The sequence below is a fragment of the Scyliorhinus torazame genome, chromosome 17 (assembly GCF_047496885.1).
Source record: "Scyliorhinus torazame isolate Kashiwa2021f chromosome 17, sScyTor2.1, whole genome shotgun sequence".
In the NCBI taxonomy this organism is placed as follows: domain Eukaryota; kingdom Metazoa; phylum Chordata; class Chondrichthyes; order Carcharhiniformes; family Scyliorhinidae; genus Scyliorhinus; species Scyliorhinus torazame.
This window is the reverse complement of record NC_092723.1, coordinates 181,889,790-181,914,413: the sequence shown is the minus strand read 5'-3', so window position 1 is coordinate 181,914,413 and position 24,624 is coordinate 181,889,790. Positions and strand designations below refer to the sequence as shown.

General features: G+C 48.3%; 1 protein-coding gene across 2 annotated transcripts in view; it reads right to left on the bottom strand.

Annotated features, from left to right (window-relative positions):
- dnah3 (dynein axonemal heavy chain 3) overlaps positions 1-24,624 on the bottom strand; it is a 194,462-nt gene that overhangs the window by 8,204 nt on the left and 161,634 nt on the right. The window contains exons 47-55 of one of the 2 annotated variants that reach the window (XM_072481778.1): positions 22,477-22,642; positions 21,111-21,327; positions 16,758-16,940; positions 15,534-15,732; positions 12,930-15,071; positions 11,096-11,321; positions 8,558-8,802; positions 3,102-3,218; positions 2,788-2,945 (exon numbers count right to left, since the gene is read on the bottom strand). In XM_072481778.1, the coding sequence (XP_072337879.1) occupies positions 2,788-2,945; positions 3,102-3,218; positions 8,558-8,802; positions 11,096-11,321; positions 12,930-15,071; positions 15,534-15,732; positions 16,758-16,940; positions 21,111-21,327; positions 22,477-22,642 (3,653 nt within the window). Of the gene's footprint in view, positions 1-2,787; positions 2,946-3,101; positions 3,219-8,557; positions 8,803-11,095; positions 11,322-12,929; positions 15,072-15,533; positions 15,733-16,757; positions 16,941-21,110; positions 21,328-22,476; positions 22,643-24,624 lie in introns of those variants that run through there. The other variant, XM_072481779.1, reaches the window with a different exon arrangement.

Sequence of the window (24,624 nt, the reverse complement as noted above, 5' to 3'; positions counted from 1 at the left end):
CATCTAGTGCCACTCCCCATTCTTTTCCTTATAGTCCTGCAAATGTTTCTGTTTCAGATGATCCAATTCCCTTTTGAAAACCTTAATTGACCTTTCCTCTACTACATTCAGGCACGGTATTCAGATCCTAACCACTCTCTGTGTGGAAATGTTTTCCTAATTTCGACATCGCTTCTTTTGTGAATTAACTTACATCTGTGCCCTCTACTTCTCGGACCTTCTGACAGTGGAAAAAGTCTCTCCCGATCTATTATGTCCAGACCCCTCATGATTTCAATACCTCATTCAAGCCTCCCAACTTCCTCTTCTCCAAGGAGAATAGTTCCAACTTCTCAAATCAGTCTATGTAAGCTCCACATCGCTGCAGCCATGGGCTGAATTCTCCGCACCCCAACGCCGAAATCGCATCCGCCGGGGCAGAGAATCCACTTTCGCGCAGGGAATCAGGTCCCGCGCCGGTTCCCCGATTCTCAGGACCCCGAAAAGCAGGGCACCCGGGAAGTACACCGCGCCACATATCCCCTACCTGCGGCCATTGCTGGAGGCCCGCTCCGCCATTCCCCGCCCCCGACCGGCCGAAGTCCCGACGGCGCGGATCTAATATGGTCCCAGCCATTCGGGAAACTCGCGTGGCAGCTGCAGACTCAGCCCGCGGCCGCCATGGTCGGGGGGCAGGCCGATCAGAGGGCAGGGGGGGGACATCATATGGGTCCGGGCTATTTTGGGGCGGGCGGTCATGGTCGTGCGCGCAGCCAATCGGGGCGCTATTTAGGAGGTCCAGCTCCGCAGTCTGAGTCCGCCATGGAGCACGGCGCGGTCTCTAACCCAGAGGTGCGGGGCCCGTAAATGCATCTAAAGCTGCTAGATTCACAACGGGTCCCTGCTAGCCCCCTGCAGGGCTATGAGTATGTAGCCTTTTTACAAGGCCACAATTTTTACGACGCCGTGAGGACATAGTCCCTGAAACGGAGAATCCAGCCCCATGTTTATTATTGTTAATATGGTCCCAGCCCCAATGTTAACATTGCTGCACCTTCTCTAATGCCTTCACATCCTTCCTACAGTGTGGTGATACAATCCTTCATTAGTGTCACTACTGCCTCACAGTGCCAGGGACCCTGGTTCGATTACAGCCTTGAGTGACTGGTGTTTGCACTTCCTGGATCCTTACACTGCAGATAGTGGCCATTTAGCCCATCGAGTCTGCACCAACCCTTTAAAAGAGCACCCTACCTAGGCCCACTTTCCCACCCTCTCCCCATGACATTGTGCATTGATCATGGTCAATCCACCTAAACTGCACGTCGTTGGACTGTGGGAGGAAACCGGAGCACCCGGAGGAAACCCACGCACACACGGAGAGAAAGTGCAGACTCCGCACAGACAGTGGCCCAAGCCGAGAATCGAACTTGGGACCCTGGAGCTGTGAAGCAACGGTGCTAACCACTGTGCCACCCTAGGGAGTGACTGATCCCAATGGTCCTAAGGAGGGATTTACAGCAGTCCTGAATTACCTATCCTTTTCACCTCATTTCTCTTACAGCATGAGATGTGGTGAATGTAGGAAATGTTTATATATATTGTATAATGTGCCTGTTGTAGTCATATTACTGAAAGAATTTAGGTTAATCTATCCAGATTATGTGCGGGATTCTCTGCCCCGCCACATTTTTGTCCCGACTGGCCGGCGGGATTCTCCGTTATGCCAACCGGTCAATGGGGGTTCCCATTGTGGGGCAGCCCCTCGCCGTCGGGAAACCCCCGGGGCCGGCATAACGGAGAATCGCACCGGCGGAGAATCCCGCTGAAGATGTCTGCTAAAGCTGTGATTAAGGTCTTAACAGCTAGCCTGGCTGTGATGTCACTCATGGGTCTGTTTTTTAAATTTAGTTTTCAGCCCTGCCCTGTCTCTGCTGTTTTTAGTTTCATTTTTGGAGTTCTACTCTGGATTCTGAGGAAAGAAGGTGTATTTCTCAGACCGACTTCTGAAAGCTTCTCTCCCAAGGACTTTGTGCAAAAATCTGTAAGCCACGGAGTGTTCACTGTATTAATAAGCGGCATTTGAACAGGGTATGTGGATTTTCCTTACTTGGAAGTTTAGAAGTAGATAGGAAAGTAATAATTTTTGGTTTAGAACTGTTTAACTGTTAATTGAAAAGCTGTTTCTCTTGGATGTCAATGGGGTAAGCCCTGTGTTAATAATAAAGTATGTTTTAATATAAAAGATCCCTAGTTGTCAGTGGAATCAGTCCTGGGGTGAAGTATTCTTTCCTCACAGTTTACAAATTGAAAAATTGTCAGGGTCTCATTCAGTTTCCTAAAATAAATTAGGGTTGGTCCGCGTATCGTAACAAAGGAAAGGAATGATTTTATTTTAGAGTGCCTTCTACATTCCCCCTCAGACTGATCTGTTCCCTGTAAGAACACTATTCACGACGCCCTATGCTGCTCTTGCTCATGTATTTGCTTTGTTTGGCCCCTTGTTCCGCACTGTAACCAATTACTGTTTGTCGAAGTATCATTTGTCAATGTTCTCTGTCGATTATTCTTTTGTCTACTATGTACGTACTGTGTACGTTCCCTCGGCCGCAGAAAAATACTTTTCACTGTACTTCGGTACATGTGACAATAAAATCAAATCAAATCAAACTACTTTCGCATCAGAGGAGGGAAAGGTGGACAGGAATGCTACATTATGATGTGTAACTATGAGAAGTAAAAAACCCTTTCCTAAGTGTTGGCCCGAAGTTTGGGTAGATAGGAAAATTCTTTCAATGGATTGCTTACCTGATACGGACCATGTGGTGGGACGTAGTAAATATCACTAGGCGTGAGCTTATATTTGTCTTGGTGTATTAGTTCCTTATTGTATATAATGGATAGAAGAGACAAAAGCAAATGCCTGTCTTTATCATCCGTAACTCTACCTCCATAGTTACATTCACCTTTAGAAGTTGAGAAAAGCACAAAATTTGATGGCATTTGGAGAATGACAATAACATCACCAACCTCTACTCGTTCATTTCAAATAAACTTTCAACCATTAAGATGCTTTAAAGAATACCAGCGAAGGAACCAAATTATCAGTTGTAACCATGTACCTGTTAAGTATGTGAGCGCTTCTAATGGTACCTCTTCATACTCATTCAGAAACATCTGGATCTGTCTCATGCTTATTCGCAGATCAGACTCATTAAATTCATAAGGGATATTCCAACCTGTTAAGAAATGTTATTGCAAAGCAACAAAAGATCTATAGTGGTAAAGATTGAAATCATTAATCATCAAATCATTAACGATGTAAATGCTTAAAAAACAATAAATATTGAGAGACTTCCGGTTGTGGCTATGCAGAGCTAAGCCATACGATTCGGCAGCTCCCGCTATCACGGACTTTCGGGCTCTTTAGAGGAGCCCCAACGGGAATTTTTTTGAAGACGACCCGTGGGGAAGGGAAGAGCGAGGTCCCTCTTCACCTTTTATGGACCAGACCAGAAGTGAAACGGCAAAAAAAGCGGCATTGGAGCAGCGGGAGAAGCGAGGGAAGAAAAGCAAAATGGCGGCAGTCGGGGACAAAACGGAATGCGGGCCGGAGCTGCAGGAGTTCATCAAGCGTTGCTTCGAGGAGCTGCGGAATGAGATGCTGGCGTCTATGCTGTCGGCGATTGAAGGACTAGGGATGACCCAGAAGGCCCACGAGGTAAAGACCCAGGAGGTGCAGAAAAGAGTCAGTGAGAATGAGGACGAGATCTTGGGCCTGGCGGTGAGAGTGGAGGAGCACGAGGCGCTGCACAAGAGGTGGGCCGGAAGATTCGAAGACCTGGAGAACAGGTCGAGGAGAAAGAACCTGCGGATCCTGGGTCTCCCTGAAGGAGTGGAGGGGGCCGATGCCGGGGCATATGCGAGCACGATGCTCGAGGCGATGATGGGCGCGGAGGCCCCTTCGAGGCCGCTGGAGCTGGATGGGGCACACCGGGTGCTGGCGAGGAGGCCCAAGGCAAACGAGCCGCCAAGGGCGATGGTGGTGAGGTTTCACCGTTTCACGGACAGAGAGAGGGTCTTGAAATGGGCCAAGAAGGAGCGGAGCAGCAGGTGGGACAATGCGGAGATCCGAATATACCCGGACTGGAGCACGGAGGTTGCAAAGAGGAGAGCGGGTTTCAACCGGGCCAAGGCGGTGTTGCACCGGAAAGGAGTGAGATTCGGAATGCTGCAGCCAGCGCGATTGTGGGTCACATACAAGGATCAGCACCATTATTTCTAAACGCCTGAAGAGGCGGTTTTATTCAAACCGAAAAGTTGGACTCAAACTGAGGGTTTGTGAGGGTGGGGGGGATGTTTGATGGTTGATGGTTGTTGTATATAGGGGGTCAATCACGCGCAGGAAATGTTACATGGGCTGGGGGAGAGAGACAAGGCCGCGACAGGAGCTGCGCCAGAGGGGGCGGGGCAGGCTTAGGAAAGCGCGGGGTTTTTCCTGCGCTCGGGAAGAAAGGCGGGAGGGGGAATGGAGGAACGCACACTGATTGGGAGATTCCCACACGGGGAGGTCAATGGGATGGCGGGGGAAGCCGGGGTCAGCAGGTGTCAGCTGACTTATGGGAGTGATATGGGGGGAGCCCCCCCCAATCCGGCTGATAACGTGGAATGTGAGGGGCCTGATTGGGCCGGTGAAGAGGGCCCGAGTGTTCGCGCACTTAAAGGGACTGAAGGCAGACGTGGTCATGCTCCAAGAGACACATTTGAAGGTGGCGGACCAGGTCAGATTAAGAAAGGGATGGGTAGGACAGGTATTCCATTCGGGGCTGGACGCGAAGAATAGAATCGTGGCAATATTGGTGGGGAAGCGGGTGTCGTTTGAGGCCAAGAATATCATAGTGGACAACGGAGGGCGATATGTGATGGTGAGCGGTAGGTTGCGGGGGACGTGGGTGGTACTGGTAAATGTATACGCCCCGAACTGGGATGATGCCGGATTCATGAAGCGCATGTTGGGGCGCATTCCGGACCTGGAGGTAGGAGGCCTGATAATGGGTGGGGATTTCAATACGGTGTTGGACCCAGCACTGGACCGGTCCAGATCGAGGACTGGAAAGAGGCCAGCGGCGGCCAAGGTGCTTAGGGGGTTTATGGATCAGATGGGGGAAGTGGATCCGTGGAGGTTTGCCAGGCCGCATGCCAGGGAATTTTCTTTTTTCTCCCACGTGCACAAAGCCTACTCCCGGATAGATTTTTTTGTTCTGGGCAGGGCGCTGATCCCGAAAGTGGAGGGAACAGAGTATTCGGCCATAGCCGTTTCAGATCATGCCCCGCACTGGGTGGAACTGGAGTTGGGAGAGGAGAGGGACCAACGCCCGCTGTGGCGGTTGGATGTGGGACTGCTGGCAGATGAGGTGGTGTGTGGGAAGGTGAGGGGGTGCATCGAAAGGTACTTGGAGGCCAACGACAACGGGGAGGTGCGGGTGGGGGTGGTATGGGAGGTGCTGAAGGCGGTGATCAGGGGAGAGCTAATCTCCATTAGGGCTCATAGGGAGAAGATAGAGGGCATGGAAAGGGAGAGGTTAGTGGGGGAGATTTTAAGAGTGGACAGGAGATACGCAGAGGCCCCTGAGGAGAGATTACTTGGGGAAAGACGACGTCTCCAGACGGAGTTTGACCTGTTGACCACGGGGAAGGCGGAGGCACAGTGGAGGAAGGCGCAGGGGGCGACCTATGAGTATGGGGAGAAGGCGAGTTGGATGCTGGCACACCAGCTCCGTAAGAGGATGGCAGCGAGGGAAATAGGGGGAGTCAAGGATGGAAGGGGAGCCATGGTGCAGAGTGCGACGAAAATAAACGAGGCATTCAAGGCCTTCTATGAAGAGCTGTACAGATCCCAGCCCCCAGCGGGGGAAGAGGGGATGAGACGATTCCTAGACCAATTGAGATTCCTGAGGGTGGAGGAGCAAGAGGTGGCTGGTTTGGGGGCACCAATTGGGTTGGAGGAGCTGAGCAAGGGTTTGGGGAGTATGCAGGCAGGGAAGGCCCCGGGACCGGACGGGTTCCTGGTGGAGTTCTACAGGAAGTACGTAGACCTGTTGGCCCCAATACTAGTGAGGACCTTTAATGAGGCAAGGGAGGAAGGGACCCTGCCCCCGACAATGTCGGAGGCGACGATTTCTTTGATCCTAAAGCGGGACAAGGACCCACTGCAATGTGGATAGGACAGGCCGATCTCGCTCCTCAACGTGGATGCTAAGTTGCTGGCAAAAGTGCTGGCTACGAGGATCGAGGACTGTGTCCCGGGGGTGATCCACGAGGACCAGACGGGATTTGTAAAGGGCAGGCAACTAAACACCAATGTGCGGCGGCTCTTAAACGTGATAATGATGCCATCGGTGGAGGGAGAGGCGGAGATAGTGGCAGCTATGGTGCGGAGAAGGCCTTTGACCGAGTAGAGTGGGAGTACCTCTGGGAAGTGCTGCGTAGGTTTGGGTTCGGGGGAGGGTTTATTAGTTGGGTTAAGCTCCTTTACAGAGCCCCGGTGGCGAGTGTGGTGACGAATCGGCGGAGATCGGAGTACTTTCGGCTGTACCGTGGGACGAGGCAGGGGTGCCCCTGTCCCCCCTGTTGTTTGCATTGGCGATTGAACCCTTGGCCATGTCATTGAGGGAGTCTAGGAAATGGAGGGGGGTGGTCCGAGGGGGAGAAGAGCATCGGGTGTCGCTTTATGCGGATGACCTGTTGCTGTATGTGGCGGATCCAGTGGAGGGGATGGTGGAGGTCATGCAGACTCTTAGGGAGTTTGGGGATTTTTCGGGCTGTAAGCTCAATGTAGGGTTTGTGTGGGCGAATAGGACCCCAAGGGTAAGGAGAGGGTTTCTGGAACGCAGTAGGGACCGAGGAGGGTTGGCGCTGCCAAACCTAGGGAGCTACTACTGGGCAGCAAATGTGGCGATGATCCGTAAGTGGGTGATGGAGGGAGAGGGGGCGGCATGGAAGAGGGTGGAGATGGCGTCCTGTAAAGGAACGAGCCTGGGGGCGCTGGTGACGGCACCGTTGCCGCTCTCGCCGTCAAAGTATACCACGAGCCCGGTGGTGGCGGCAACGCTAAAGATCTGGGGCCAGTGGAGACGGCACAGGGGTGCAATGGGAGCCTCGGTGTGGTCCCCGATCAGGGGTACCCACCGGTTTGTCCCGGGGAGGATGGACGGGGGGTTCCTGAGCTGGCATCGGGTGCGGATTAGAAGAATGGAGGACCTGTTCATTGATGGGGCGTTTGCGAGCCTAGGGGCACTAGAGGAGAAGTTTGAGATACCCCGGGAAATGCTTTTAGATACATGCAGGTGAGGGTGTTTGTGAGGCGGCAGGTGAGGGACATCCCGTTGCTCCCTGCACAGGAAATTCAAGACAGGGTGATCTTGGGTGTATGAGTCGGGGAGGGCAAGGTGTCGGCCATATACCAGGAGATGAAAGAAGAGGGGGAAGCATTGGTAGAGGAGCTGAAGGGTAAATGGGAGGAGGAGCAGGGGGAGGAGATCGAGGAGGGGTTATGGGCTGATGCCCTAGGTCGGATTAATTCCTTCTCCTCGTGTGCCAGGCTCAGCCTGAGACAATTTAAGGTGGTTCACAGAGCGCACTTGACAGGGTGTAGAAGGCGAGGTTGAGTAGGTTCTTTGGGGTGGAGGACAGATGTGGAAGGTGCTCAGGGAGTCCGGCGAACCATGTCCATGTGTTTTGGTCATGCCCGGCACTGGAGGGGTTCTGGAGAGGAGTGGCGGGAACAATATCTGAGGTGGTGAAAATCCGGGTCAAGCCAAGCTGGGGGCTAGCAATATTTGGCGTAGTGGACGAGCCGGGAGTGCAGGAGGCGAAAGAGGCTGGTATTCTGGCCTTTGCGTCCCTAGTAGCCCGGCGAAGGATTTTGCTAATGTGGAAGGAGGCAAAGCCCCCCAGCGTGGAGGCCTGGATAAACGACACGGCAGGGTTCATTAAGCTGGAGAGGATAAAGTTTGCCTTGAGAGTCTGCACAGGGGTTCTACAGGCGGTGGCAACCGTTCCTAGACTATCTCGCGGAGCGTTAGAGGAAGGTCGGTCAGCAGCAGCAGCAACCCAGGGGAGGGGGGGGGGGGGGGAGAATGTCCTGTGAAAGGGGGGGGGGGAGGGGGGGAAGGGGGGTTTGCCTAGGGGGTGTTTGAGCAAGAGAACACATGAAAGATTTGGGAAACTGGCATGTACGGGAGAGAGCCAGTGTACAAAGCGATGTAACATCGTTTTACCATGTATATATCTTGCCATGTGCATCTTCTTTCTATTTTGTTACGGGGGGGGTGGGTTTATTGTTTGTAAGGGTGAAAAATCGTGTTTAAAAAACTTTAATAAATATATATATTTTTTAAAAACCAATAAATATTAACTTCTTTCCATCAATTTTGACAATTGTACTGTTTGGAGCCTAAAATATGCTAATACATTAATCTTGGGGAAAGACATATTTGTCAGGAATATTTTAAAACTACAAACTGCGTTATGCTATGAAGATACTTTTAATCATCTGTCTGTAACATTCGAGGCTCACCTAAAGGACCAAAGTTCCTCCTCTCTTGCACTAGAGCATGGAAAAAGCAAAGCCCAAATAGAAGTTTCTCCCAGATTTCAGGTTTGTCACAGCTGCTGAAGAAGGTGGAATCTGAGATTGGATCATTGAGATATGAACGTATCATGTTTGCCCTGAGGCCCTTTGGGGGCTCGTTTGTCATCTTTACTCCATTCTGTAGAATGCTGACAGGAAACTTGTCTGATGGGTAACTGGTCAGCCACAATCTGAAAAGACAAGTCTTTTTAATTGGCACATGAAGACACAAGTACCGTTAAATATTTTGACATAATCCATCCAATAAAGACATAACGACCTGCATCTTTGGAAGTTATATTTTCTGTGGCATTTCAAAAAGCCTAAAATCACAAGCTATAGTTTACCTCACTGCAATTAATAATGGACACACTTATCTGAGCAACAGGAGGCCATTTAGCCCTCAAGCCTGGTCCAACTAGTCAAGTAGGTTATACCTGACCTGTGTATGGCCAATGAAATTATACTCAGGACATCTTTAAGGCAAGTTCATAATTCAATTTCGCTAGCCAAAACAAAATGTCTAACATTACAAAAGTGTTTCCTGAGATCTGGAAGATTGGACAGATGGTCACTGAGGCCATAAAATGATTAACCTGTGATGAGATTGAACCTTCAAAGAACAAAGAAAAGTACAGCACAGGAACAGGCCCTTCTGCCCTCCAAGCCTATGCCGATCATGATGACTTTACTGAAAAAAAAACCTTCTGCCCTTACTCGGTCCATATCCCTCTATTTCCTCCCTATTCATATACCCATCCAGATGCCTCTTACATGTTGCTAATGTGCCTGCTTCCACCACACCTTCTGGCAGCGCATTCCAGGCACCCACTGCTCTCTGCGCGAAAACCTTACCCTGCACCTCTCCTTTAAACTTTCCCCCTCTCACCTTGAACCTGTGCCCCCTTGTAATTGACACTTCCACCCTTAGAAAAAGCCTCTGACTGTCCACCCTGTCTATGCCTCTCATAATTTTGTAGACCTCTTCAGGTCTCCCCTCAGCCTCTGTCTTTCCAGTGAAAACAATCCTAGTTTATTCAGCCTCTCATAGCCAACATCCTCGAGACCAGACAACATCCTGGTGAACCTTCTTTGTACTCTCTCCAAAGTATCCATGTCCTTCTGATAATGTGGTGGCCAGAACTGCACGCAATACTCCAAATGTGGCCTAACCAAGGTTTTGTATAGCTGCAACAGCTTGATTCTATTTACCCTGTCCCAGCATTCCTAATTGTCAACACTACTATTGTATCATATTAAGCTGTACCTGAGGCCACACTTAGAATCCTGTACAGTTCTGGTCCCCTTACTTAAAGAAAGATAAATTATCACTGGCGGCAGTTCAGAGGAAGTTTACGAGGATGATCCTGGGTATGGAGGGACTGCCTTGTGAGGAAAGGTTAAGCAGGTTGGGTCAATACTTGGAGTTCAGGAGAAAGAGAGGTGATTTGATTGAAACATGTAAGATTCTTAGGGGGTTAGACAGGGTAAATGTTGAGAGGGTGTTCCCACTCATGGGAGAGTGTAGGTCCAGAGGGCATAGTTGCAGAAAACGGGGGTGTTCATTGAAGACTCAAAGAGTGGTGATCTTTGGAATTCTTTACCCCAGGAAACTGTGGAGCTCACTTCCTTGAATATTTTCAAGGCTGAGATCGAGAGGTTTTAGTCAATGGGGCAATTAAGGGTTCTGATGATAAGTCAGGAAATTAGACTTGGTGACTTAGATTAGCCATGATCTTCTTAAATGGTGGAGCAGGATCGAAGGGCTGAATGGCCTCCTCCTGTTCCCATTTCTTATGGTCTTATGGTAATCTGCAATTGTCTGATATAAGGGCTTATTTTCAACTCCTCAATCTGTATTTCTTCAAATGAATGCAAGTTCTTTCTTTGAATTGTGATTTTTGAGAAACATACTGTTATCCCACATACTGTGGGCAGCACGGTAGCATTGTGGATAGCACAATTGCTTCACAGTTCCAGGGTCCCAGGTTCGATTCCGGCTTGGGTCACTGTGTCTGTGCGGAGTCTGCACATCCTCCCCGTGTGTGCGTGGGTTTCCTCCCGGTGCTCCGGTTTCCTCCCACAGTCCCAAGATGTGCAGGTTAGGTGGATTGGCCATGATAGATTGCCCTTAGTGTCCAAAATTGCCCTTAATGTTGGGTGGGGTTACTGGGTTATGGGGATAGGGTGGAGGTGTTGACCTTGGGCAGGGTGCTCTTTCCAAGAGCCGGCGCAAACTCGATGGGCCGAATGGCCTCCTTCTGCACTGTAAATTCTATGATAGTCTATGACCCCACAGCCTCTGCTAAACTATCATCCAATCTGGTGTTCCAGTTGGCTAAGAATTGTGGAAGAAGGTAAAAGCCAATGCAATAAATCTTCTAAGTACAAGATTAGCTCAACAGGAATAGGTGTGTTTATATTTATGAAAGTATTAACCAATTATAAATTATCAATACTCAATGGAAGTATAAAGATTTGGACCTGAAGTTCTTGTTGGTGTTTTCTGGTACTATCACCTCCTCACAGATTTTCTCCAAAGCAGGCATCCAGCTAGTTGCCAGATGGCAGTTCTGTAATACGACCCAGGATCCACTTTCAAGAGCACCTTCTATCATTTGTGCAGCAATGGGTCCTTGGCCCTGACCAAGTGATATTGTTTGAGTGTTTTCCCCACCCATACCAACATCATCTGCAAACTTAAGCAAGCCTGTGAGCAGGCAATAAAACATTCATGAGCATAACGGCGTCAAACTGTACAAACATTTCACGGGGCTGGATTCCCCGTGGGTGCGATCCTCCGTTTTGCCGGCAGCGCACTCACATCCGCGGATTTCCCGACGGCGTGGCGGTGCCCACAATGGGAAACCCCATTGGCCGGCTGGCGGGATGGAGGATCCCACTGCTGGCAGGGGCACGTCACACCAGAAAACGGGTATGGCGGCACGGAGAATCCCCCCCCCTATCAATTTTCAAACTTCAGGCCCGGGATTCTCCGCCCGCTGCGCCACATTTCTCCCCCGTCCCGCCGGATTGTCCGTTACACCGGCCGGTCAATGGGGTTTCCCATTGTGGGGCAGCCCCACGCCGTTGGGAAACCACCGGGGGCCGGCAAAACGGAGACTCCCGCCGGCGGAGAATCCCGCCCCTTCCCGCCATACCCGTTTTCTGGTGCGATGCTCCCCCCGCCGGCAGTGGGTCCCTCGTCCCGCCAGCCGGCCAATGGGGTTTCCCATTGCGGGCACTCCTACTCCATCGGGGAATCCACGGGCTTTGAGTGCGCTGCCAGGGAAATGGAAGACCCCGCCGACAGAGAATCCAGCCCAAGGTTTTTCACAATATTATTACTCAACTGTACAGCACAAAGGTGAGGACATTGAAACAGTTACAAGTAAAAAGGATGAATTTCCACCAGGATCCTTCCATTTGCACAAATTTTGTGGGACAGTCATGGAAATCTCATGAAACGGGGCAAGACCTTTATATTTTTCGGAATTCTCCGGATTCTCCGGTCCCGCCGGCAGTGCACCATTGCATGCGGGTTTCCCAGTGGTGTGGGGGGCTTTGACAGGAATTCCCATTAACATCGGCGAGAGCAGGGAATCCCACTGGCAGCAAATGGCGCACTGTCTCCCGCCATCGAGAAACACACGGCCGGGAGGCCGGAGAATCCCGCCCATTATTTCTGGACCCAAAGCATAGCAAACAACAGCAAAATCCCTGATGATCAGAAGTCAAAGTTATTACCAGCAAAACATCCAAAAGGAATGGAAGAGCTTCTTAAAAACAGGGAGCTAAAAACAAATCCACAACTAGCCGCTACATCAAGCATTTATACCTTTGTTCTACACAATTCGTAAATGAGCTTGAAATTACAGTTTGCTATTTAGATTTTTCAATGCTTTCTAACTTATAAAGAAAACATAACTCTGATTGGATTAAGTGACTAAAATATTTCTTCTTTAACTGCAATGTCATTGTTTTCCCCAAAGGTGTAGCCGTTAAGTGTAGCTGGGCAGCACGGTAGCACAAGTGGCTAGCACTGTGGCTTCACAGCGCCAGGGTCCCAGGTTTGATTCCCCGCTGGGGCACTGTCTGTGCGGAGTCTGCACGTTCTCCCCGTGTCTGCGTGGGTTTCCTCCCACAGATTGGCCATGCTAAATTGCCCTTAGTGACCAAAAAGGTTAGGAGGGGTTATTGGGTTATGGTGGTAGTGAGGGCTTAAGTGGGTCGGTGCAGATTCGATGGGCCGAATGACCTCCTATTGCACTGTATGTTCTATGTTCTAATGGATTAATGGTGAAACGGATCAGTTTACCTGCCATGGGATCAGCTCCAGGAGAAAGAATAAATATCAACGGTGCGCAGCAATGTGAGTCATTGTAGCTGCCGCCAAGATCAAACGTTGGAGGTTCAACAAATGTCTTTCCCATCGTATTAGTAATGAATTGCTGCACTGCTGGAATAATTTTGTCCGGTCTAAAGCATCGGATCACAATCAAGTGATCCATTCCTTTTAAGAAACTCCATTCACCCGGCAGGGTTTCCTCCTGAGGCTTTGCAGAATCATAAATATTTTTCCACTGCTCTACATTGTCGATCACGTGATCCATAAAACCGTACAGGTCTGGCAAACTGGATGCTCGCACAATCTCTGACCAGCATTTCTCTGACAGCCATTCAGGAGCTGGATTGGCATACGGGTTGTCAAGAGCCACGCCACCCGACAGCAGAAAGCGCCACAGCTCCTCGTTGATTTCGCCGTTGCCTTTCATTATCCCCACGTTGAGAAGCAGGGAAAAGAGCAATTTGTCCTTTTCAAACAGCGAACGACAAACATTGTTGTAGATGCTCAGCGTGAAGTGTTCCATTATGGCTAAAATTCTCTTGGCCACGTTCTCGCTCTTCTTACTGTTTGCGATTGACTGCACGTACAAATTAATGAACCAGTTCAGTGAGTATTGATACATCGGTTCAATGTGAGCCAAGTCAGAGATGCAGAAAAAGATGATGGACGAATGGACGGCGACAGGCTTGTAACCCATTCGCGTGATGTCGATTTCTTTCTCTGTTGCAGTTGCAATCTGTTGCTTTTCAGATATCTCCTCCGAAAGCAGTTTAGATGAAGACAGCACTTTGATGGCAGTTTCATCTTCCAGGATATTGCCCTGTGACGAGGATAAGACTTCCAGGATTTTGTCCTCTATCTCCTTGAGTTGCTTTTTGTTTTGTGCGCTCTCCAAGATTAACAGGTTCTTCTTTTCTTCCAACTCGGGCTTTTCTTTGGCCGCTATAATTCCCAGCAATTGGTCCTCAAGGCCCAGAGGCGTAATCATGAAGTTTAGAAGACAGACCTTCACAGCGACCTCTGGGAGGTAATGTGGGCTTCTCAACCGAGTGGTGATGTAGAATTTGAAGTCGTGTGAATACTCAATCACGTTTTCTCCTACCTTCATGACCTCTACGCCCTGCTGTTTAAACGTTTGCTTCAACAGGATGGGTTCAAGCATGGGGTCCAGCTCTTCACCGATATTTTCTAATAACAGTGGAGTGCCAAACTGGATGGAGTTTTCTAAAATCCTGACATAGTTGGAGTCTGATAACTTTATTACTCCAAGCCTGTTGTTTTTCTCCATATTTTTCACCCATTTGTTTGCTTGACCTTGAGGATCGATCATTAAGGGCCACCTTCGCGAGTTTGAGGTGATTATCCCATTGTCAATGGAAAAAGCATCGACCGGCAGCCCAGCGATTTGCCAAGCACGGATTTTTACAGGATCCCCTAGTATGCCGCTCAGGGAAAAGTCATCTGAGCAAGGGATTAACTTCTCTTTGCAGAGGAACTGCCACTCACTTTGGCATTCGTGGCGATAATCAACTGTGAAGGCCCCTAAATAGGCTACAGTGCCCGATGACAAAAGCACGTCGCCAGTCAGATCTTTGTACTTTATTCCTAAAAGTCGGGCCGCTTCCGTCCATCTGTCCTTCTCTCCACCAAGCCCACCTATCAGCTTTTCAGCGCGCACGAGTTTCTGTGAACAGAGTTCTATGTTGTCTTCTAAATCCTTCTTCCTGTTATTCATAATTTCAAAGTCATCATTCAGTGCCTGCAGTTTGTCCTCCAAAGCCTTTAACTCCCCGCGTTTAACATTCAACATTTCCATCTGCACCGAAAATTCCTCCTCGGCTATCCTCAGCCGCTCCCGCTTTGGGCCAACCACCTTTATCACCCGTTCATACACCTCCATCGCTCTGACCCATTTACACAGCCCCTCACAGGCTGACGATACATTTTTAATAACAGATGGCTGAAAATCCGGGTGGTCGATGAACTTCTCCCTGATTTTTTTCATGTTTAGAGGGGGAATGTTGTCCTTGTCAAACGTCTTCAGGCTTTCAAGGAATTTAAGGTCTCCTAGAAGTTTCTTGGATGGGCCCCAATAATCCTCAATCATTTTACCTGCGTGAATGAAATGAAATGAAAAATGAAAATCACTTATTGTCACGAGTAGGCTTCAATTAAGTTACTGTGAAAAGCCCCTAGTTGCCACATTCCGGCGCCCGTTGGGGGAGGCTGGTACATGAATTGAACCATGCTGCTGGCCTGCCTTGGTCTGCTTTCAAAGCCAGCGATTTAGCCCAGTGATATTCTAAATTTAGAATATCCAATTTTTTTTTTCCAATTAAGGGGGAATTTAGCGTGGCCAATCCACCTACCCTGCACATTTTTGGGTTGTGGGGGTGAGACCCACACAAACACGGGGAGAATGTGCAAACTCCACACGGACAGTGACCCAGGGCCGGGATCGAACTCGGGTCCTCGGCGCCGTGAGGCAGCAGTGCTAACCACTGCGCCACCGTGCAGCCCTAAAACAGTTCTAACGCGAGTTAAATTAATGTCGCGATTCAGCAAATCCCATACCTGATCCAGTTGGATCGGGTTTTCGTTCCGGCTTTATCCCTTTTATTACACAGATGCTTTCCATCACCAGCTTGATGGGACCCGGTGGGTTTTGCATAGTCTTCACAACTGTGATATCGGCGGGCTTCAAAGTATCGAGAGCAGATACAGCAGCCTCTAGCGCTGGCATGGCTTCTGCAAGGTCTCCCTCACATTCATCCTGCAAAAAACATTCCCAAGAAATAAAGTGAAACATTATATTCAAGCGAAGAATATCTTTCTAGTGATGTGTAAAATATCCTATGCTGCAGGAAAAGAATGAGCTTCACTACAACGAACACAGGAGCGCCAGCGAATACTTCTCATCAGCAGTTTATTTCTGAGAACATAATTTCAGTCCCCAATTTGCCTCCCCCACCACAATAACGTGTTAATCCCATTGAATTATGTCTGCGAAATGTTTAATGCCACGAAACATTACCAGGATGTTGCCTGGTCTGGTTAGCTATGTGGAGAGGCTGAATAGACTCGGACTGTGTTTTCATTAGAACGGCGGAGGTTGAGGAGTGACCTGATAGAAGTCACCAAGATTATGAGGGGCATGGATAGAGTGGATGGGCAGTCACTCTTTCCCAGGGTGGAGGGGTCAGTCACCAGGGGGCATAGGTTTAAGGTCCGTGCGGCAAAGTTTGGAGGAGATGTGCGAGGCAGGTTGTTTACACAGAGGGTGGTGAGTGCCTGGAACGTGTTGCCAGGGGAGGTTGTGGAAGCAGATACATTAACGCTGTTCAAAAGGCATCTTGACAAATACATGGATAGGATGGGTATAGAGGGATACAGCACAAGGAAGTGCTGAGGGTTTTGACCAAGGTTAGTATCATGACCGGCACAGGCTTGTCGGGCCGAAGGGCCTGTTCCTGTACTGTATTCTTTGCTCTTTGAAACAAAGTAAAATCATCAATGATGCCTTAATTTAAGCAGACTTGACCATTATTTTAATAATTGATTGATTAAGTTGGTAGAGTAGCCATTAATTTAAGTTTAGATGTAATCTTGACAATCCTATTTAATGTATTGGGCTAAACCACTCAATGGCAGAAAACAAGTTCGATATTTTATCGTTAATTCCGTTTTTCATTATCACAGCAACACCCCAGAAAGCAATTTGGAAAGTCCCAGTTAAGATCAACCGTGTGTGAAAGAAGTTAGGGAGCATTAATAACACAAAGGCTCACTATGTTGTACCTTAATTTCTTGCGCAGCAGCTGCAGCCTCATTGGCCACAGCTTCATCTGCCGCAACCAACTCTCTTGCGGCGTCAACTTCAATCGTTTCCTCTTCAATTTTTATCATCATTTTGTCAGTCTCCGCAGAAGTCTTGATCAACTCTGGCTGTAGGTCCGTCAGTTCCTTTTGCATTACGGACACCTAGTGGCAGGTCACAATTCTCTCTATATTATTGATTGTTAATCCAAGGCAACAACTGGAAATAGCCACGTAAAATTTTCGCAATTGAGTATTTTGCAATGAAACATTAGGCAGTGCAGTGATCCAGTATGATGGGGATAGAATGTACAAGTCCTTTTTTAAGAGCATAAATTGCAGGAGACCCAAGGTTTCTTCGCCTGAATTAAAAGTATTAACTTTCGCCTTCACCACGTTAATAACGAAAACGTCCGGGTTCCCCATCATTTTTGGGGGTACCCAATGGTGCGCTGGGGAACTCCTCTAGGACGTTGCCACGTAAGGGTTTGCCTGGGAACTGCCCAGAAGTGCTAACTTACTTTATACAACTGCACTGCGCTGGGAACTATCTGACAGAAGCAAATTTAGAAGAATGACGGGGGGGATCTGATAGAAACATATACAATTATGAAGGGAATAGTTAAGCAGGGAGGTTGTTTCCACTGGCGGGTGAAATTAGAACGAGGGGGCATAGCCTCAAAATAAGAGGGAGCACATTTAGGACGGAGTTGAGGAGGAACTTCTTCATTGGAGGGTTGTAAATCTATGGAATTCCCTGCCCAGTGAAGCAGGTGAGATTACCTCATTGGATGTTTTTAAGGCAAAGATACATTTGTGAATAGTACAGGAATTAGGGGTTATGGTGAGCGGGCGGGTAAGTGGAGCTAAGTCCACAAAAAGATCAACCATGATCTTATTGAATGGCGAAGCAGGCTCGAGGGGCCAGATGGCCGACTCCTGCTCCTAGTTCTTATATTTATATATCTAAATTGTTAAATTCGGCTGCTTCTGCCAGTTTTACCCTGATATTTACTCTGAAAGAGTGTAAAGAATCTTGTTTAAACCCTGTTTGTTCCCTGTTTTCCCATTATTTCTTTTATTTTGCTATTGCAATTTTGATTCATGGACGATTAATTGACCTGTGACTTTAAGTTTGACTTTGCCTTTAATTCAAGCAGGAGTGATCAGTGATGACTCAATTTGACTGGCTTGGCTGGCGGCCAATGAACTGGCTCGAAACGCTGGGCTTCGCCGGTAACCCGTGGCGATTGGTTCTGATTTCTCTGGAATGTTTCTCAGTGCGATAAGGCTGGGTGTTTAGTTTCACTTTTGGTTCTGAAGCTGGAAGGATCGGCTCTGCTTCTCGCTCTCTGTGATATGAAATCCGTCTAAAAATCCAGTGTAAGAACTCTTCTCTTTCCCCAGTAAGGCTGAATGTCATTTTAGTGACCTCCTGATCGGCCTGAACCCCTTCGGCCCGACCTGGCCACCCCCTCCCGGTGCAAACCGGACTGACCCCCCCCCCCTGGACTGAGCCCCCTCCCGGACTGAAACCCCTCCCAGTCTGATCCCCCACTTCCTCCCCGACCGCTAAACCCCCTCCTGCCAGACTGATCCCCCCCCCACCCTCCTAGACTCACCCCCCACCCCCCATTCCTGAAACCTTTCTAACTTACCTGCTCCCTGTAAATTGTCCCTTTAAGCCTCCCCTTCACAGCAGCTAGCGCTGTACAAAGGGGGAGGGACTTACCTCTCTGCATCCCAGTTTCTCCATCGCAGCCAGCGGCGCGCTCCACTGTCTCACCCAGCCTGAGCGAGGAAGGTTGGGCGAGACGAGGGCTCAGGGATCCCGGCATGGGTAAGTCTGGCGAGAATGGCAATGCGCCGGAGATTGCCACTCTGAGCAGGCCAATCACCTTGAGCATATTTCCAGTCCCTTATAGAGAGTGCCAATATTCATTTTTATTGATTTAGAAATGAACCCAATATTCTCGTCACATTAAAACAGAAAGTGCTGGAAAATCCCAGCCGGCCTGGCCGCATCTGTGGAGATAGAACAGAGAGCAGGCGGGATTCTCCGTCCCCAGCAGCGGAGTTTTCCACAGCGGAGGCCTCTGACCTTCAGCTGGCTGCGGGACCCTCCCTACATCCCGTTCCCATGCTGCCGCCGTTGAGAAACCCGTGGCGGGGGTTGACTTCGACGGGACCAGAAGGTCCCACTGGCAAGAAGGGATGGAGAATTCTGCCCAATGTTTCAAGTCCAGTGTGACATCTTCAGTTCCGAAGATGAATCATATTGGATTTGAAACGTTAACCATTTCTCTCTCCACATATGCTGCCGGACCTGCTGGTTTTCCAGCATTTTCTGTTTGTATTTCAGATTTCCAGCCTCTGGAGTGTTTTGCTTTTACTTTAATCTATTCACATCATCACTCTTTCCCCCTCTTACATCCTTTTTATCTTTCCTCTATACTTTTTATATCCAGCTTGCTTCTCCACAGTTTTATGGACCTTACAACTGTCATAAGGCTCTTTTTCTGTTCATTTTAACCTCTGTATACTTAGTCATCTAACTTTGGATGCTCTGTCTGGACCCCTTATATGAATATGCTGACTCCATACCCTGTCCAATTGCCTCTTTGAAGCTGTTAATTAGTGTTTTGCCAAACAATTTTTGATTCCAATCCCTTTTCAACTCACTGTAGTTGGACTTCCTCTTGTTAACTATATTTATGCCTTATCCTAGTCCTTTTCCCTAAATGTTCTAAACCTGATCATGTTACGATCACTGTTCCTCAATTTCTCTGCCACTGAAAAAACTCTATTTTCCGAGCTAGATCAAGTGCTGCTTCTTTACTGGGCTGTCCCTGAACTATTCTTGTCCACATTTCAGGAGGGGGACTGTCACTATCCCAGTCCACATTAGGATTATTGATGTCCAACAGCGAGAGTTCAATTGCCTTACCGGCTGAATTTATTCATGAAGGTCCCGCCTTCTCAACTTCGCCCCACGCCTGACCCTCAGGTTAAATCACCGCCCGTCCGCTCTCAAAAGTGGAGAGCAGACTATAGTCTGTTGCGACTGTGGCGACATTTTGTATTTTAGTCTTTCTGTAATTGGCCTGAAGGTTGCTCCTCTGTTTCAGTCCCAGGATGCCGCATGCATCCAGTAACCTAACAGTTACCCTATTCCCCCTTTATTCAAAGCAAGTAAACTCTTGCTGTTGTCCCTCAACTATCTCATTCCTCACCAGTGCTTAATACCATTTTCTGATCAATAACTTGTAGCCAGAAAGATTAAGTTCTCAATCCTCCCCCTCATTGAACCGGGTGTCTGTATTGTCTTTATATTATAGTCCCGTGCAGTGACTTGTACTGGGAGCTCACGCGCCGTGCATTTATATACATATAAATTCATCTGTCTTTGCTTCATTTCATAGATTTCAGAGAATCTAAAGTGCGGAAGGAGGCCATCCGGCCCATAGAGTCTACACCAGCCCTTGAAAGAGCATCCTACCTAAGCCCTATCTCCGTAACCAGCAAACACATCTAACGTTTTGGACACTACAGAGCAATTTAGCATGGCCAATCCACCAAGCTCACACATCTTTGGACAGTGGGAGGAAACCGGATCACCCGGAGGAAACCCACGCAGACACGGGGAGAACGTGCAGACTCCGCGCAGATAGTGACCCAAGCAGGGAATCGAACCCGGGTTCCTGGTGCTGTGAAGGAACAGTGCTTCATATTTACCAATTGCCTGATCTCTTCCTATCACTGAACTGTTCTTTACCCTCGTGTCTCTCTGGGCCTATGTGCACCTTACTTCCTCTATCTAATTATAGCCATGATGTGGAGATGCCAGCGTTGGACTGGGGTGAGTACAGTAAGAAGTCTTACAACACCAGGTTAAAGTCCAACAGGTTTGTTTCAAATCACTAGCTTTCGGAGCACTATCTGCTCAGGAGCAGATTAATAAAAGTTTAAATATTGTTTTCTTTTCTTTTGTTGTAATAAAGTTTGTTTAGAAAATAACCAAGCCCTGTTTCTTATATTATCACTCCTGGAATGAATCGCTCTTTCACACCGCATAAAAACTTTAAAATGTTATGGCATCTGATCCAGTCTCTTAGCCATTGTTGAGAGCTGACCAGACGTCCGTAACATGGTTAAGAAAGAACATTAAAAGGGATAATACAAAGTAAGAGAAAAAAATTGAAAATCTCCAACAACCTCAAGGTCAAATGTTCTTCTTAAGTCCTTGTCTGTAGAAAGTAAACCACTGGTCATTTCAAGCAACGTAGATAAAGTAATCAGAAATGGATCTATAGACTGCGTTGTCAGTACACTCACTTGTGAAGATGCAAAGTCTAGTTTCTCTAGACCAACAAGGTAGCGATTTCTCATCAGATCAACTTCATGCCTCTTTTTATTAAGCAGAACTTTGAAGGTCAGGATTAATTCCAGGTAGGAAGTAGGGGTCACATAGTTATGTCTCCGCAATGTTGCAAAATATTTAGTTGAAAGATTTCTTGCACTCTCTTGGAAGTACTTACACAATGCAACAACTCTGCAAAAAACATGGACATCCTCAAGATTCATGTTGCTATGTACTTTTCTGTGGTTTCACATCAAACGTATCTACGATTGGTAAAGTATTTTAAATACCGCTTTTAAAAGTGATTATTATATTGCCACATGGTTGATTAATCAATGTTCAGAATTTTAAAAATACCTCTGAATTAGCCTTTGCATTTCTTTTTGACAAAATGGCACACTTTAAAAATTTACAATGCTCAAGCAATAGAAAATTGTGCAAGACCTTTATCTGTTAACTGTGGGTTAAACCATTGCAGAATAATGGAGTACTGTAAATGATCTCAGGAGAAGTATAACCTACAGAATCAACTGGAGAACTTTAGATAGGGAAGCCAATTTATTTGCATGTAAACTAATTGTGTGCGAAATGCCAGCGATTGACGAGATATTTAAATGACTGCACAATGGAAGGTGACATCCACACTGCGGTTTTCCACACACACTGAGTTCTTTTTAAAACCTGGAACCTCACTATAACTTTTGCCAGCAGAACCTCATATTCAACCATGCAATACTTCCATTTATAAAGTGACCAGAGCGTGCTCATAGCTTATTTCTGTGTTATCCTGTCAGTCTTAATTGAGAATACATGGTTGACCATTACGAATCTGCCATTTCTTCATTGATGCCACACTTTTTTGTTTGCTTTCCACCATCAATGAATTCTCAGCATAAATCGACAACAGTGCATTGTTTAGCATTCACGGTTATGTAGTATAACGGCTGAATGGATGGACTAATCAAAATGGTGATGTGGAGATGCTGGACTGGGGTGGGCACAGTAAGAAGTCTCACAACATCAGGTTAAAGTACAATAGGTTTATTTGAAACCACAGGCTTTCGGAGCGCTGCTCCCTCATCAGGTACAGTGGAGGCAGGTTCACAATCACAGCATATATATATAGGAGAGACCCAATTGCTTTACAATCCATATATGCTGTGATTGTGAACCTGCCTCCGCTTCACCGGATGAAGGAGCAGCGCTCCGAAAGCTTGTGATTTCAAATAAACCTATTGGACTTCAGCCTGGTGCAGTGAGACTTCTTACTATAATCAAAATGGTGTGGGTAATATGGAAGTGTGTTGCTGCAATGTAAATAAACGTCACCCGCTGACTTACTCTTTCCTGACTTCATATTCCAATTCTACATCTTCCAAAAATTTGTGCGCCACCATCTCTAAAGCATCACTTGGCCAAACTTTGAACCAATCAATTGTGCAGCAATTTATAAGCGATGGGAACATTCGCAAACGATTCCGAAAGGCATCTCCAATTGGACTCATGACTGTAAAAAGAAAATTTCCTTTAAGGCATTTCAGAAAAAGCATGGCAAAAACTACAATTGATGGACTGCGATCTTGTGTTGAGAAAATGATTTACTTTGAATCTGAATACTGATTTCCGCCCCCTCCCCCACCCCCCCACGTTTGACGCAATCAGGTAACATGAGGAACCCAGAGAGACCCCGGACTAATGTTCCTGGGGCCTGGGTTCAAATCACACCAACGCAGCTGGGAGAACTTAAATTCAATTATTTAAATAAAATCTGGAATGTAACAACCTGGTCTTGGTGATGGGGACCATGACAACTTTCCATTGATGGTTCACTAATGCCCCTGAGAGAAGGAAATCTGCCATCCTTCCCCGGTCTGGCCTCCATGTGACTCCAGACCCACTTTGAGAATATGGTTGACTCATAACTGCCCTCTGAAATGGTCTCGCAAGTTCAAGAGCAATAGGGAATGGGCAACAAATGCTGATCCAGCCAGTGGAGCACACATTTCACAAAAGGGTAGAGAGAAAAGATTCTCAGGGACACTTTGGGTGCGGTTTTCCCACCGTGTTGCGCCCGGCATTGACTCCGTCGTGTTGGGTGCTCCGCTGGAGAGGCCCTAAATGGGCTTCGCGCCAGGCGCAAAACTATGCGCGCGTCACCTGACCCACGGCATCCAGTGTGGTTTGGATCACGCTTTCGCGTGAGGCCGCATTCTCCCGGCTCCTGGGAGTCACTGGCCACTCCGACGAGGCCTTACCCAGGCGCCGATTATTTTTGGCCTCCACAAATGGAGACGAGGCCCCTGGGTAGCTGGGGCCAGACACTGACCTGGCACCCGGGCATCCCGATTGACCACGTGCCCGAAGATCTGGAGTGAAGACCTGGCTCTGCTTCTGGGCAGAAACATGCCGGTTTTCAGTCAGAATCTGACGCTTTGACCTTCATTAGGAAAATTCCATCCAATGTTTTGAGTCCAAAATGTCTCCTCTTCAGAATTGTTCTGGAAATCCTTACTCTGCTCGTTTGAAACTGATGGCTTTTTTTCCCCAAATAAATCTTTTACTTTTCAGTTGTGGATTTAACGTAGAAAACAGGAGCAGAAGGCCATTCGGCCCTTCAAGCCTGCTCCATTCATTCCGATCATTGCTGATCATCCAACTCAATAGCCTGTTCTCAACTTACTCCCATGTCCTTTAATCCCTTTCAGCCCAAGAGCTACATCTAACTCCTTCAAAACTATTGCTCCTTCTTGAAAACATTTCACATTGAGCGTCATTTTGGGCGAGTTTGTCAGGGTGTGTCCTGTCCGCTTTTTGGAGAGATCCAGATCTGGATTCACCCACACTTTTTTTCCCCCATTTAAGGGGCAATTTAGCGTGGCCAATCCACCTGCTCTGCACATCTTTGGGTTGTGGGGGTGAGACCCACGCAGACACGGTGAGAATGTGCAAACTCCGCAGAGATCGGGGCATCATTTTGAAAGGTTGCCCCAATCTCAAAAGTGAACTTGAGCCCCCCCCCCCCCCCGCTCCCCCCACCCCCCCGCTCCCCCCCCCCCCCACTCAGACAATGCACCCCCCCTCCAGCAGACATGGGCAACACCCCGCATCCTCAAATCCCTAAGGAGCAACCTGCCTCCATCAATAAAAGTTAGCGTGAGCCCCCGCCCTCCCCATCACCCAAGCACACGGGTGACCCCGCCCCACATCCATCCATCCTTGTGGGCTTTGCCCCCACACAAGTGAGTATATGCCGCTATGGGGTCGCAGTGACCCTTCCACCTTTAGGGCCCCCCCTTTCAGGACACCCCATCGCTTCTCAAATCTTCATGAAGCCCCTTCATACCCACTTTCACCACCCCCCTCTTCATCCCCCCTTTCATGGGAATGCCCCTTGGCAATGCCATCCTGGCACCCGAGCACTGCTCCTGAACCCCCCCTCCTGGACATCGGGACCCCCGGCAGACAAAGGGAGCTCCCCCGACCTTCCAA